This window comes from Atractosteus spatula, chromosome 2 (assembly GCF_055471065.1).
Source record: "Atractosteus spatula isolate fAtrSpa1 chromosome 2, fAtrSpa1.hap1, whole genome shotgun sequence".
NCBI lineage: Eukaryota > Metazoa > Chordata > Actinopteri > Semionotiformes > Lepisosteidae > Atractosteus > Atractosteus spatula.
In genome coordinates, this window is record NC_142707.1 from 10,163,536 (window position 1) to 10,178,721 (window position 15,186).

General features: G+C 42.1%; 1 protein-coding gene across 3 annotated transcripts in view; it reads left to right on the forward strand.

The window, feature by feature from the left end:
* slc4a5a (solute carrier family 4 member 5a) overlaps positions 1–15,186 on the forward strand; it is a 45,804-nt gene that overhangs the window by 9,323 nt on the left and 21,295 nt on the right. For 2 of the 3 annotated variants that reach the window (XM_088909364.1, XM_088909366.1), the window contains 11 exons: positions 265–425; positions 762–920; positions 3,803–3,898; positions 4,950–5,005; positions 7,848–8,005; positions 8,434–8,521; positions 10,355–10,509; positions 11,059–11,187; positions 11,591–11,765; positions 12,260–12,393; positions 12,855–13,126. In XM_088909364.1, the coding sequence (XP_088765490.1) occupies positions 265–425; positions 762–920; positions 3,803–3,898; positions 4,950–5,005; positions 7,848–8,005; positions 8,434–8,521; positions 10,355–10,509; positions 11,059–11,187; positions 11,591–11,765; positions 12,260–12,393; positions 12,855–13,126 (1,583 nt within the window). Of the gene's footprint in view, positions 1–264; positions 426–761; positions 921–3,790; positions 3,899–4,949; positions 5,006–7,847; positions 8,006–8,433; positions 8,522–10,354; positions 10,510–11,058; positions 11,188–11,590; positions 11,766–12,259; positions 12,394–12,854; positions 13,127–15,186 lie in introns of all 3 variants that reach the window. The other variant, XM_088909365.1, reaches the window with a different exon arrangement.

The following is a 15,186-nucleotide window of genomic DNA, read 5'->3' on the forward strand; positions in this document are numbered from 1 at the left end:
AGCATCAGAAAAATCATAATTAGGTTAGGGTTTATGGTCCTTACTTTTGTCTTATGAAAATCATAAACACAATTACACACTCTATCTAACACTCTATCTAGCACTTGAAGATCAATGCTGGTGGCTTGTGAGGAGAATGTAGCTCCTGACCTCTCTAAGAGGACCATGTGCAAGTTAGGTGCAGAGAGCGGAATTCTTTTAGAGGTCAGCAAAAGCCTGGAGCTAATGTGTGCGTGTGTGTGTGTGTGTGTGTGTGTCTCTCAGGTGGGTCAAGTTTGAGGAGAAGGTGGAAGAAGGCGGTGAGAGGTGGAGTAAGCCCCACGTGTCCACACTGTCCCTGCACAGCCTGTTTGAGCTGCGCACCTGCCTGCAGACTGGCACCATCCTGTTGGATCTTGATGGCTACTCCCTGCCACAGATCGTAGGTATGACATGCAGGAGATGCTGTGCTTACCATGTAGCAGATCAATTAATTTATTTCTTTTTAGCAGTTCCAAGCATTAAGAGAACTAATGCTCACATAAGTGTCCATGGACGACCACAGACAGGAGATGACATGGCCGAAACAGTTAGAGATTGTAGAAAGAGAAATGAAGGCAACAGTCCCACCGATAGATAAAATGAATATTTGTACTGATGTACACCCTGTCTAGAATGAAGTCAAATTCAATTGCAGACTAGTCCAGGACATACAAGCTCGGGCGATACAATCTGAGTGTGATTCAGATGCTATCCTTCCAGACCGCGTGTGTTTGTTTCAGACGATATTATCGAGCATCAGGTGGAGGAAGGGCTGATCAACCCCGAGCTCCGGGACAAGATCAGCTTCGTGCTGCTCCGGAAGCACCGGCACCAGACCAAGAAGCCCATCCACCGCTCGCTGGCGGACATCGGCAAGTCCGTCTCCTCCTCCTCCACCAGTGAGTCCCCGGAACTCCACCTCCCTGTCTGGCCTTGCCTCTCTTTCTGTATTGTACACTATGTATAGAATGTATGTGTGACCTGCTCTCTAAAAACAGGGTCTGTTAAGTTCCCAGTACAGTAGGGTCTTGACATTCTTAAGGGCTTCAACAGTCAAATTCACATATAACCAAGTGCACCCCTACACTGTCACTTAATGTTCAGTGGTATATGTATGGTTAAAAGACACACAGTAAGTAACCCTCCCTATATGATAATTAAAGTACTGATGCACTGGATTTAAGTTATTAGTATTATAAGTTATTAATTTAAATTAAAAAACATGAGTAATCACAAAGTTCTGCTGTGGGCAGCCTACGACATCCTCCCATCACCAACAAATCTATCCAAGTGAGGGAAGATCCACTGTGCAGGCTCTGGGGAGAGTGGGTAACATGGCACATATCCTCTCTGGACATCCTGGAGAAATAGAGAAGGAAGAAAGGGCAAGCTCATGAAAGATCTACAAGCGCAGTTGCATTTGTCAAGGAGGGTGAGAAGCAGACAAGGTCAAAGATTCTGTCTTGCATAGAGTTCCATCACGGGACATGAGAGTGGATCTTGGAGAAAGGCTGCATTTTCCAGATGTTGTACAAGCATCCATAAAGATGTGGTGATGTGGTCCACAGAAGTGAGAAAGATCATCCTCTTTGAGCTGATGGTACCATGGGAGGAAGGATGTGAGGAGGTCTTTAAGAGCATAAGTGCCACATACAGTACACTGTAGTACAGGATTACAGAGGGAAAGGGTGGCAGACATGGTTGTTCCCAGTGAAGGCTGGAAGCAGAGGATTTCCCACACAATCAGCGTGGAGAATGCTTCCAGCTGTTGGGCTGATTGGGAGGGACAGAAAGACAGCACTTCAAAGACTGGGAGAGGCAGTGAACAGAGAGAACCTTATGCTGGAGGCCAGGAGGAGATAAGTAGTGACTGGCTATCACTGCTGACCCGCCAGCAAGAGGGCATTATGGATAAGGGTCAAAACTCCTGATGAATCTGGATTCCATCAGATGACATCAGTTCCTGGCCAACAGCAATAATCAATACAGCTATTGACTTAGGAGAGCGACAGTAGATGTATATAGTGTAAGAAGCATTTAAGATGACAACATGAATCCCTCCTCTGCATCCAGCAGATGCCTGCACTTTCAGTCTCTGCCTCTTTGCTGATTGGCACACCCCACTATAATGAAACTGGCAAATTAACTGTTGGTGAGCCTATAAAGTCGTCTCCAGCCTGTCATTCCCCATGCTGGCAACAAGGAAACTGGAGCGTTCGATGCAATATAAAAACAAGAACACCCTGAGACGTAGATCCTGGGTAAGGGGTACATGGGCAGAGGGCAGGAAGAGGCTCACCCACTAGCTAGATTCGTCTCACAATGCTACTCTGTTGCGCCGCTAATTTGAAAGCTGCTGCTAGCAGATGTTGGGTTGGTTTCATCCTGCTCTGCTCTTCTTTCATCCAATATCCGGTCGTCCAGACCAAATAACGTATAAACAACTCGCAAATGTTCAATTCCCAGATGTCGAGACTCTACTGAATTTCTTTTTAAAATAGCCATGGCCAACATTTTAATACAGGTGTGACCTTAAAAATTGGTAACACAAGCCAGAAGAGACTTGCTGGATCCTGTAATACGGTTTTGGGAAAACGGGTTGTACAGTATGTAACCATGAGAAACAAGATTCCCTACATGTAGAAAATGGTCCATTTCAGGTTTTGCTGGATTCATTTGGGTACACGATGACACCCACTGCATATTATATACACATAAGTTATGTGTCTGCTTAAATATTAAGAAAAAGCTTATTTTATCTGGACGATAGTTCACAATCTTTTCGGCTCATAATCTCTCTGGAAACATTCTTTAAATTCTTAAATGCAAAGAGTTGAATAGTCCTAAATCTCTCATACACAAATTGTTGAAAAAACTAATTAAGAAAAAGAACATCTGAAACACTTCAGGTTCATTCATCCCGCTGCTTCTCCAACGAATGTCACAGTGAGTCAGTTCCTAACTGAAAATGGAGGCAAGGCAACATGCACCCTGCAGAGGATGCCAGACCACCACTAAACACACAGGGGCAATTTAGAGACTATTAACCTAAACTACACATCTCGAGGCACTTTCATGCTCTGCATACAGCATGTAGGTAATGTAACCGTCAATAACATCAGAGAACATAGCACCAATTTACAAGGCCTATTTGTAGGCATCTTCTTTTTCTATTTTAATATTTTCTGTCCCCACCTTCAGTACCAGAGAGGATGAGGTCCCTGTGAAGTTCTTCTGTAATGATTTATTATGATTAGAATGGTGATTGGTTTACAGAGAGCCAGCTGAGTGGCAGATACTGTAGGTATGTTTCTTGACAAGCCATAACTCTCACCACTTTGTTATGATGTAAAACTCTGGCAGTGCTTGAAAGATTTTTTTTTCCCCATTTAAAATTACGTCACACACAGAGATTATTTAAAAAATGCCATTCAGCTGACCGGGGTAACTGTAATCTTTAACTGAATCAAACAGCCCTTTCACTAACGTTCTTCTCCCTTTCTGTTTTCCCTCTAAACCCAAATCTTACCATCTGGTCTTGTCTTGATATTTTTTTCTCTCTGCATCTGTGTGTTCTTTCTCGGGACCACTTCCCCACTCTTACCTTTTTTTCCTCTCTTCTCCTCTTCACAAATCCACACTTCTTTCTTCCACTCTCTTCTGTCTCAACCCTACTCTTTCTCGGTCTCTGCCCCCTTTCTCCCTCTCAAAACTGCCTCCCTCTGTCTCTTTTCCCCCCCGGCCTCTTTCTCTCCCCCTCTCTCCCCCTGCTCGGGGACAGACCGCAGCCCCAGCCGGAGTCCCAGTGCTGGGGCTGGTTTCCATCGCTCCACAGAGGACCTGTGCATGAGGCAGGCCAGGAACTACGGGCGTCTGCGTAAGTTCTGCTGATCCAACTTTTCTCCTCCTCCTCTACTGGAAAGGAGGCTGGCACGGAAGCTGCAATATGGCAGTGCTGCATACATCCGTTCCTCAGAAAATTCCTAATTTCATTACGGGCAGAACCAAGCCCACATTCTAAAGAACCACATTCTAATGTCTCACACCAAACCTCTCACCTAACCTGTTACAGCATGCCCAAAGGTAATAGTGGGTAAAAAGGAAAGCATTTTCGATGTGAGGTTCCCACAATGTGTCCATTACTTTTTCCCTCCAATTGACCTCTTTCCCCTCCTATTTTAGTTGTCTATTAATTATGTTACTAGACACAGGTGGAAAACGGAGATGTCACAGCTGGGTCAGCCCTCAACAGTAGACGTTGTGTTAGGCAACAAGGGCACAAGGCCTGGAATGAAATAATTGTGATACAGAAACAAATAACAGCAGGGACAGAGACAGAGGCTTAAGGTTTGATCCAAGACAGCCTCTGTGAATGCAGGAAGTCTGAGTCAGTCCACATAGGAAAACTGGTAGATTGCTGAGTGTTATATAATGTACCAGGCTTTGGTTAGCTTAACATAACTCCTCAGAGCTTAGAAGAGATTACAATTTCAAAGCTTCATGATGCAAACTGCAAGTCCCCACACAAAGCAAACACTTGGTTCTTTTTCAAGTTGTACAGACAAATAGCTCCTTACACCTTACACCACTTGAGTTATGCTATTTCACTTAAGGCTACTAGACACTGAAGACCAGAACTTCACAATTTGAGAGTGAAAAAGCAGGTCAAAAGCAGGTATAGCAACCAGTCAAAAAAGAAGTGCTTCCTTTCACACAAGCTGCTGTTACACGGTGCAGCTCAAGTGCTTCGAGAGTGGCAAACTATTCCTAACTCACAGGTGCCCCAGCTTCCTCTGTGTGAGAAGAGCCTGTTGCAAAGCCCAGAGCGCGTGAAAAGAGCAGCGAGCACCATCTTGACTCATGAGATGCTGATGTCACTGCTGGTTCAAGTGGTAATGCCTTTTTTTATTTCCCCCGGTTCCACGCAGGTCATGCACAAAGCAGGAGCATGAATGACATTTCTGACACCCCCAGCACTGACCAGGTAAATCAACGCTTCTTCTATTTAGAGTGATTTCAGAAACCGCCTCTTAAATATACAGAGCACAACATTTGTATTATACCTATTCTTTTTCAAGATAACGGTAAACAAGTAGTGTTACTTTAAAGCAGTCTATATTATATTGTGACTTTTCAAAGAGTTGGTACCTCAGTCTTAATTCCGTTATTGTTTATTTTTGTGTCCTCATTAACTGCTGCTGTCACTCCAGCTTTGGGGGAGCTTAGGAAGGTAACAGTCAGGCCTTGTTCCTATTTACCATCATAAACAAGGCTGGGTTTGATTCTCTGGAGGTGGGAGAAATCCTGGTCTAGTAAACAGTCATGTGAAGGGACCTTAATCTCTTTACAACTCGCCTCCAAAGCCGCTGGGATACCTTGCTGGAATATAAGGCAAAGGAGGGAATTTTAGAAAAGCCACTGGCTGAAACCTGCTGTTAGGTCACTCTTCGGTCATGCAAAAGAAATGGAGAAGAAAGTGACTAAATACTCTGAGGTATTCACAATCTGATTTTATATTATTTTTATACCTGGGGTCACCATAGATCGTAGGGCAGCATGTTTTGACCCTGGTGACCAAGGTTTTATATCTTCAAAGCTCACCCCCCCCCCCGCACCCTCCCACATTAGCCGGGGATTAATTAATTTTTACTGGACATGAATATAACACCTGCTATGCCTCCTTTTCATCTGTTCGCCGGTGTCCTTGTTCACAGTGGGATTCCGGCTCAGAGACTTAAAAACCCGAAAACCTAAACTGATTTCCCTCAGCCAAAACACTGCGTGGTAGCAGGGGGGTGTATTAGAAACCCCAGTGCATGAATGCACCCCAGGTCTGAAGTAATGCCACTATTTTAGTTTTACCTCCCAAGCACACACGCAGTCTGGGCTTTAACTGGGGACTTATGGGGAGGGAGGGGGAACAACAACAATTCAGGCTTGTTCATATTGCTGAAAAAACAACATCAATTTGACTTTCAAAGTGGCATTAAAAGATTATGAAATGATTTTGCCTAAGCACTTGCCATTCCTTGTGCACGTGGTGGGAGGGCAAGTATTTCTTAGAAACCTAACAGGGTGCACTGTCATTCTTTACAGTAGGAGACCTGAATCATGCAGGCAGAACATTCTTGACACTATAAAACGCTCAATGAAGGAACATTCAGTGTTCTTCTGTGTTTAGATTTAGATGGGACAATTCCTGTGTTATCAAAAAAAATATTCCCAAAATGTTTTTTTTCCCATGTGTTATACAGTATATGTGTCTTTTCTGATGAAATAGAGACCATATATTTACAGTAACCTTGCAAAATGTGAATCCCAAGCAAGTATTAAGGCAATCATGGTAGTGTAATTACTCAACATGGACTACAAATAACTCTTGGTATCTGGTGTTTCCTTCCTTCGGTTTCAGGATCAGCATATTTGAAATACCTACTGTATATTTACCAGGTACAATATGCAGATTTAAAATTCATCCCTCAAGAGAGGCTTGGCCAAACACCCCAATGCTCTTTTTGAATATTGACTCTCAGTGGTGTCCTAATGAGAATGCCAGAGGGCATGGCAGGATGTCTGTACAGAAATGTATTGAGCTGCATTGAAAACTGCGGAGTTTTCTCTCTGGCCCACGTTTTCATAGTGTCACATGTAGTCATCAGAGACAGTGACATTTAACAGTTGGCAAACAATGTCTGCTGCAAACAGCTGCCTAATGAAACTTTTCCATGATTAATGTGGTGACTTTTGCATTTTACCATGGTCCTTTATTCCACGTTACAATGATTCACCCTGTTTCCATTACATTTTAATTTAATTGAAAGTTGCTGTCACAGTGTTCTACTTCCATAGACAGTGATTATGGGGTGAGAAGTTACCACACTATAAAAGCCCCTGGAATTGTGCTTTCTGTTTACAAGGTATAATAATTAACTTTCTGCATGATGATCAAGACTTGGCAGCCAGATACAGTTCAGCCTTCCTTAGTGCAACTCAGAACTACAGTTAAACAGTGAGTGATGAAACTCCAAGTGGTTAACTGTCTATCATGAATGTTTATATTCATGACCAGTTTATTTTTTTGCGCTTGATTATAGAAGCTTGTTAAATGTTTGTTGTTGTTTAAATAAAAAAAACCAGTAAGATATGGTAGGAAACAGGCTGATTGATTTTGGCCCAGTTTAATTAAGCAACCCATAGCTGGAAGCTTAAATCAAAGTTCCTGGCCACTGTAGAGTGCATTGTAGCAAAGGAAAAATCTGCTCCCTGCATTCTATTTTACTGCTGTCTTTGTCTAACTGCACATCTTAGTGATGTTTGGACAAACTGAAATTCAGAGGTACAACTGAATTATCTAATACTTTCATTCCTTCCTCACCTTAATCTGTCATCCCTAAAAGAAAATAATACACAACTTAATAAAACAAGTTTTTACAGTATTTATCAAGCGTACAAGCTCCCAGTAATATTTTCAGGGCTGTAAATTGCTCCTATCACATTGGCTGCATTTATTGCATTGACATAATTCTATAAGTTAGTTTCTTACAGTACATGAAGAAAGCAATATTAGTTGTTGGTCATTTCAAGCTTGTCACCTTGTTTTAATGGCAAACATGTTCATGTAAAAAAAAAATCTGTAAGCGTTTTTGTTTCATTTTTGCAGTTTGTACTAAAGCTTCCAGCTTATAGAGTAAATGGAGCACATGTGCATGCAGTAGTGTGGGAGCATCACATTCCCAGTGTGTTCAAACATGAAGATCAGTACCTGTGTTACGGACGGGGTCCTAGGTGCGTCCTGCTCTAACTCTGTCTCTGGCCCGTGTCCTCAGCTGAAGAACAAGTTCATGAAGAAGATCCCGCGGGACGCCGAAGCCTCAAACGTGCTGGTGGGGGAGGTGGACTTCCTGGACAAGCCCTTCGTGGCGTTTGTGCGGCTGGCGCAGGCCACCACGCTGGGCGGGCTCACCGAGGTGCCCGTGCCCACCAGGTCAGCCCTCGCCATGTCCCGACGGTGAAAAAGTGACTCAGGGAGCATCCACTGATGCAAAGCCCAGAACAGAGCAGTGGCTGAGGTCTATTTGACATTCTGTATCCACCATCCCAGAAGAGCCAGTTCTCACTTCAACAAGCTCGGGAGAGATGAAGACATCTCTCTTACACAGGGTCACAGTGTTACACCACCTGCCAGCTCCCATCTCTCTCTGAAACATCTCTCTCTGCGATCACTACTGAATATCAGACAAAATATAGAACTTGTAATACACAATATACATATATATATATTACAGCTATGCTGGGACAAAGCAATCAGACCATAACTCTTTACCTGCTAACTTGTATTCTGCTTGGTACTGTTTCAGCCTTCTGCATACTGCACTCTCTCTGACTTTGCCTGTCTCTCCCTGTGTCCCCCAGGTTCCTGTTTGTTTTGCTTGGTCCCCATGGAAAAGCGAAATCCTACAACGAGATAGGAAGGGCCATTGCCACGCTCATGGTGGATGATGTAAGCATGAGACTACAAGAGAGATGCTTGCTTGAGAATGTCGAGTCGCTGGCCTGTATGTCATTACTGCGTTGTGGAGCTCTGGGCTGTAACCAGATTGATCGAAGTACTAGGTTAAAAGACTCAGATGGTAAAGGTTTGAGCTGTATAGCACCAAGATGCAGATCCAAGCCTGGGTCATGTCAGAAGTTGTCTTTGACCAGTATTCCTGAAACGCACGATCAGCAGAGTGTTTGCCAGGGGCTGGTCTGGGATTAATCCGTTAGGACTCTTTGGACACTCGGCAGAGCCGTGACTCTTTTCTGGGAGCCTAACTGCTGACTCTCCTGTGATTCTCTGTAGAGCGTGCGGTGCCAAACGATGGACAACAGGAAGATTATGACAACTTACTTGTCAGATCGTCTTCATTCTGCCTGTATATTGCAGGAGTCATGGCTGTCAGCTAAGATACAGAAACTTTTAGCATATCCAGATTTAATGTTTATAACATGAAAAATAAAGGAAAATGATCCCTCCTGCCCAACAGTAGTTTCGAGTGGTGACATCTGTCCATTGACCAGATGATCTGCACAGTTTAGAGTGAAAGTTTTGATTTCATTGGAGCAATACTGCAGTTGTCACTTAAACTCAGGAGCACATCAGCCCCAGAGCAATCAAAGCCAACATGTGTTTTCAATCACACTGAAAGTACATTGGGCTATGAGGTTTGCAGGGTTGCATCAACCTTCCAACAATTGTCTAAATGCAGAAGCTGTGAACAGCAGCAAAACAATGCAGGTCCAAAATGGCAAGAACACTCTTGCTTTTACTATATTGCTTTCAAATCCTTCTGTGACAAGGCAATAAAGACCAAGGCATGAGAAGATTTGCAAACAGCATTGAAATTTGAAGTGCACATCATTTTTACTCTTGTCATCATTTTTGACATTGTTGTGTGAACAGTGCAGTGCATTACAATTATAATTACAAATTACAATATACAGTTTAATAATGTACTGTATATTGCCCTGTTGTTGCTGTAAAAACTGCACAATGACTGCTGGGACCTCGGGACATATTGTACTTCAGGAAATATGTTAAATAATTATATAAACCTTCTATAGTTGCATCTACTGTAGCGGTGTGTGATGCCTTTTCTCAGAAGTTTGCTCTTTGTGGCTGCCTTCCCCAGGGAAGAACTGTGGTCACATTGGGTAGGATGTTCCTGGCTTTAGGAATTCAGCGGTCTATATGCATACAACATTTGCAATGTTAATTTACCATGTAGTTAAAGGAAAAAAGTAACCTAAAGTCAATAGCCATCTGATATAATATCAGTATCAAGAAAAAATGTTTAAACTAACATTTGTAAAAGAGGTACAGTATAATCCTTCTTGCACAGCTACTTCTCCACAAACAGGGATTTAAACGAAAGCTAATTTTTCAATCCAAAGATCTTTCTCACGGCCTGTCTCTCCATTATTAAATGGATTCCTTAAAAGATTTATTTCAGTTTCCGGATAGTTTTGTGTTAATCTCCTATGTGGGATAAAAATAAATAGATGTTAACTTTAGTGTGGTTGTTAGTGGCATTTGAATAGGCCCCTGAGCTCTGCTAACTCTTCAATCACTTAGCTTCTCAAACGCTTCTTAAAACTTTGCTTAGGACTTGAGTAAATACATTTTTACTGCTCAGTCAATGGCTTTCCTTCTCTTGTATACAGTATTCTATATAGTTTATATATAGAGTATATAGTATAGTTATTTATAGTTTATCTGTGTGCTGCATGGTATCTCTGTGATGTGACCTGTGTCTGTCTTTGTTTCTGGGGTGTGATTGCCCATGTTGTGCAGCTCTTCAGTGATGTGGCGTATAAGGCACGGGACAGAGAGGACCTGATCGCAGGCATTGACGAGTTTCTGGATGAGGTCATTGTTCTTCCTCCTGGGGAGTGGGACCCCACAATCCGCATTGAACCGCCAAAGAAACTGCCCTCTGCTGAGAAGAGGTCAGCTGAATGACCTCTTTCACGCATACAGTACACTGGACACTCACACCCACCCAGAAACAAATGATCAGCTAAACAGAACATATTTCTCTTTGATATTGCATGCACTATTAAATTGCATACTCACACTGATTCACACTGAAGACCCACATTCACTGCACACCCGATAAACACCCCATGCACCAACACAGTAGGTGAGAACAGGTGTTCTAGGAAGGTTTTGTTAATTAGTGTTACAAACTGTTACTATATTACAACCACTTTGTTCAACGATGTGTATCTTACACCTTATTGTTTCATATGCATGCATTGCTTGGGGTCTGGAGATTTTCTTTCCTATTAATAAGAACATTTACACTTTTTTTGCACCAATTATCCAAATAAATCCTTCAGCTACTCGGCATTCAGTGTTCATTTGAGAAAAAAATACATGCTGTATTAAAACAGCTGCTAAATGTACACCATCTGAAACGCATGCAAAACGACTAAAGTGCTTTGAGATGATTGCTTTCAAAAGCGCTGTGTGAAATCAGCCTGCGGTCTCCACAGGAAGTCTGTGTTCTCTGTGAACGAGGCGGGACAAATGAACGGGATGGCAGGAGGTGGAGGAGGTGCCAGTGAGGACGAGGAGATGCCAGCGCCCCACGAAGTGGGAGAGGAACTTATCTGGACAGGGAGGTACGCTCGGACAACAGGCAGTCTGGAGGAGCAGCAGAGGGGCACATGTTCCTATGTAGGCATACGATCAGATCTGTGCTCTGACTGTTGGCTGGTAGGGTGGTGCCAGTTTATACATTGTGCGAACTGTGACTCTGGAGCTGTCCACAAAATGGGAGCCCTGCAGAATCAGGACCCTGTTTTATTCATGTGTAAAACTCTCATTTGTTTAAGTAAGCCTAAGTGGTTTTACTTGTTTAATTATAAGTTGATTTAATGTACTGTTGTTTTTTATTCTTATTCTTGACGATGATGATGATGGGGATATCGCTGCTGAAAAGCACTCTCAGATGTCAGCTGTGGCATTTGTGTGCTCCTACATTGACTTGTTTTCTACATTGACCTGAGGCTTGCTCTGCTGCAGGTTTTGCGGAGGGCTTTTCCTCGACATCAAGAGAAAGCTGCCGTGGTTTCCCAGTGACTTATATGAGGGCTTCCATATCCAGTCCATCTCCACCATCCTCTTCATTTACCTGGGCTGCATCACCAATGCCATCACCTTCGGGGGGCTGCTGGGAGATGCCACAGACAACTACCAGGTACATCCTGCACCATTCGCTCTTCACACCTACACCCGCACAGTGTCCCTCAAATAGAACAGACAGCCATCAGGTAACATCTTCATGAAAAGGGTGTTCAATAAGTCTAAAAGGTAATGGGTGTAATTGAAGTCACATATTTTCCAATCTAATTGTACTGTTTGCCATGCACAGATAGGTACCCTCACATTCCAGGACGGTGGTCCTGCTCAAGCTGCACTGGAAACAGGAAATGCTCTGATCCTCACCCCTGTCTAACCCACCTTCGTCTTGCAACTATCAAGCGTGTTTCTGTTTTCCAAGAACTAAGAATGGACACATTGGCTTGGAGTCTTACCTTGATAGAAGAAGAACTTCATTGTCCTTTTAGAAACCTGTGGTTTGTGTCTGTGGCTTTTGCCTTCAGGGCTGGCGCTGTTGATATACTGTTTAGTACTGAGAAATTTCATTTGTGTGCAGAACTGTGCACGACGGTTTTTCTGTGTCTGTGCCAGGGCGTGATGGAGAGTTTCCTGGGCACGGCAATGGCAGGCACTGTGTTCTGCTTCTTTGGGGGACAGCCACTCATCATCCTGAGCAGCACAGGGCCTATTCTAATCTTCGAGAAGCTGCTGTTTGATTTTAGCAAGTAAGAGCCTACAGGCTGTAAGTGTTCTGCATACACCTATGGGCATGCTGTAAATCCATACAGATACACATATATATACAGGTATGAATGCACACCTCCACAGGCAAGTGAACACACAGACTTAAAAAAAGTATGTCATAATATATAAATTATGTTGGATGTCCTGTCAAAGGCATTCTTTTGTCATATATTTTACATCTTCTCTGACAATACCAGTGCTTCATTTAAATGTTAGTTACAACTAGGTTTCTTTCAATTAATTAGAATTTGAAGGAGAAATAATGTAATCTGTGGGCTTCTCCACTTATCAGCAGTGCACAGAGACATATACATACATGCACATTCACACCAGTTGGAACCTGTGCATTCTTAACAAAAAATAAAATAAAGCAGTAAGATAAACTCCCAAATATACCAACATGTGTGTATTTAGGTGAGTGTCACTGTAATTCCTGTCCTAGGGGAAACGACATTGACTACTTGGAGTTCCGGTTGTGGATTGGGCTGCACTCCTGTCTGCAGTGTCTTGTGTTAGTCGCCACAGATGCTAGCTTCATCATCAAATACATCACCCGCTTCACCGAAGAGGGCTTCTCCACGCTCATCTCCTTCATCTTCATCTACGATGCCATCAAGAAAATGATAGGTGCCTTCAAGTACTACCCCATCAACTCTGACTTCAAATCCGACTACGTGACCTTGTATAAGTGCGAATGCATGGCCCCTGATCCAGGTGAGTCTGCCCTTGGCTCACTTCCTCTGGGGGAGGAACCGAAGGGGAGTGGGGCAGGAGGGTGAAGTCACTGACAGTGTCTTGTTTTTAATTATTTTCCCTACTTATTCCACATCTGCTCAGCAAATTTATTTGCAGTTTTCTGGCTTAAAGAACTTAAAAATCTCCTTTTAAATGTATCCTTTCACTCTAAGGTACTTATTATCCTCTTTAGGCAAACTGCCCAATCATTAGTAAGTTAATTATTTGGGCAGTTTGCCCATAATTTCCCCACAGTGGAAAATCGGGTCTGGAGTTTTCAAAAGTTTGGTTTAGAAACTTCTGTTTCATGGTGGTTTTCTAGAAAAAACATCAGTTCTTTCAGCCCCCTTTAGTCTTAAAGTCTTAAAGACTTTTACAACCTTAAATGACTTTAGGATCTATGTTTTTGTTACATTAGTTGGACAGTACATTTACAGCCACTTGTATACATTTCTTGGTGCATGAATATACATTTTCATTAAACTCAAACTACTTACTTATATTGTTTATCTGTGTGTTGTATCTCTGCAACCCAAAACAATATAAGTGTGCTCAATTCATATTTGTACATTTGTAAAACTACAAATCGAAGAGATTTCCAAGTCAATTCACTCACCCTAAATTCCATTAAGTTCTTATCTTTAAGCTCACCAAAAAATACAGTCCCAAGGGGTTCATTACTCCGAAGATATGGACCATTTTGATATTTCCATCCTAAAGCCATTTTGGTGGGTCAATAAATTAAACAGTAAAACAGGTAGATTTTAGCAGAGCTCTATATAGAAGGTTAGTTAAATCCTGAGCATATTGTACCTTAGGAAATTTAAATTGTTATCCTTCCTACATTTGAAGGAACAAGCACTTAAAATCTCTCCAGAATTGTAACTGGACACTTTTCAGTGTTGTGCCTTTTAGCCAGCTTTGCACAAATAGGGGTGATATGTATTTTGCTTGATGTATCTGCTTATCTGTATGGAGGCATTCAGAGATTTCATTCATCTCTGGAGATTCAAGATCACTCCATAATGAGATGTATTTCAAGCTTGACTCCACTTGAGGGAGTCAAAAAGGGGGTGTATCTTAACAAATCTTCATTATTGATCACCATTAATCTTGCTTCATACCTGACCTCTGTCTTCCACTATACAAAATGTTGAGATGGAGATTTTTCTCATCTGGCCAAAATTCTTTATCACTGAGGAGGTTTTGAAAAATGAAAAGGCTGTCTTATTGTCTGTCGTTTTGTACATACTGTATTTATGGAAGTTGCAGGTTCTCTTCTCTTACATGCACAAAATATTATTTTTTCTTTTTTAGCACACCATTGCTTGAACCTTAAGTAATATTTAAAAGATAATAATAATAATTGGGTTGGTGTGGCTGTGTAAGATGTATAGAGTCAGATATTGTGAGGTCTTTATGTCTGAATTATTGTGCGTTATGTTTTTGAGGAAATTTATATTTTTCTGCCATAATGTAATAATCATAAATAATCACAAGTTCTTTCAATGATTTGTCTTTAATGGACTGCAAAAGAATCAGTTTAACACTAAATTGTGTTTCGGTATTTTTTCCAAAACCCAAGGAAGTGTCCTATGATATAAAGACCTCCATGTACTGTAGTTGCATTTTGAAAATGTCTGTGATTTTTAACTGTTGTAACTGATTTGTACCATGTCTCTTTCTGCTGCACACACACATTTCGGCTGCTATTAATTCTGAGTGAGTATCACATTTATTTACAGCTCTGCAAATGTGCTCTGACATAATCTGTCCTGCTGTGGTGCTGAGTATGATTAAACAAACATGCTATCATCTGAAGATTCAGATCTGGATCCCAAATACAAATTGCCCCGCAGAAATTGACCATGCCAGTAGTACTCTTATTAAAAAGCCTGTCTGAAGATCAGATGCGACTATGAGCTCACAGATCACAATATTCACATTTCTCTAAAGCTGTATTCAGGATTCACCTCTGGCTTGCATATGAAATGGTATCTTTCAGCACCCTCCTTAACCCTGTTCTGACTTTAAGGCTA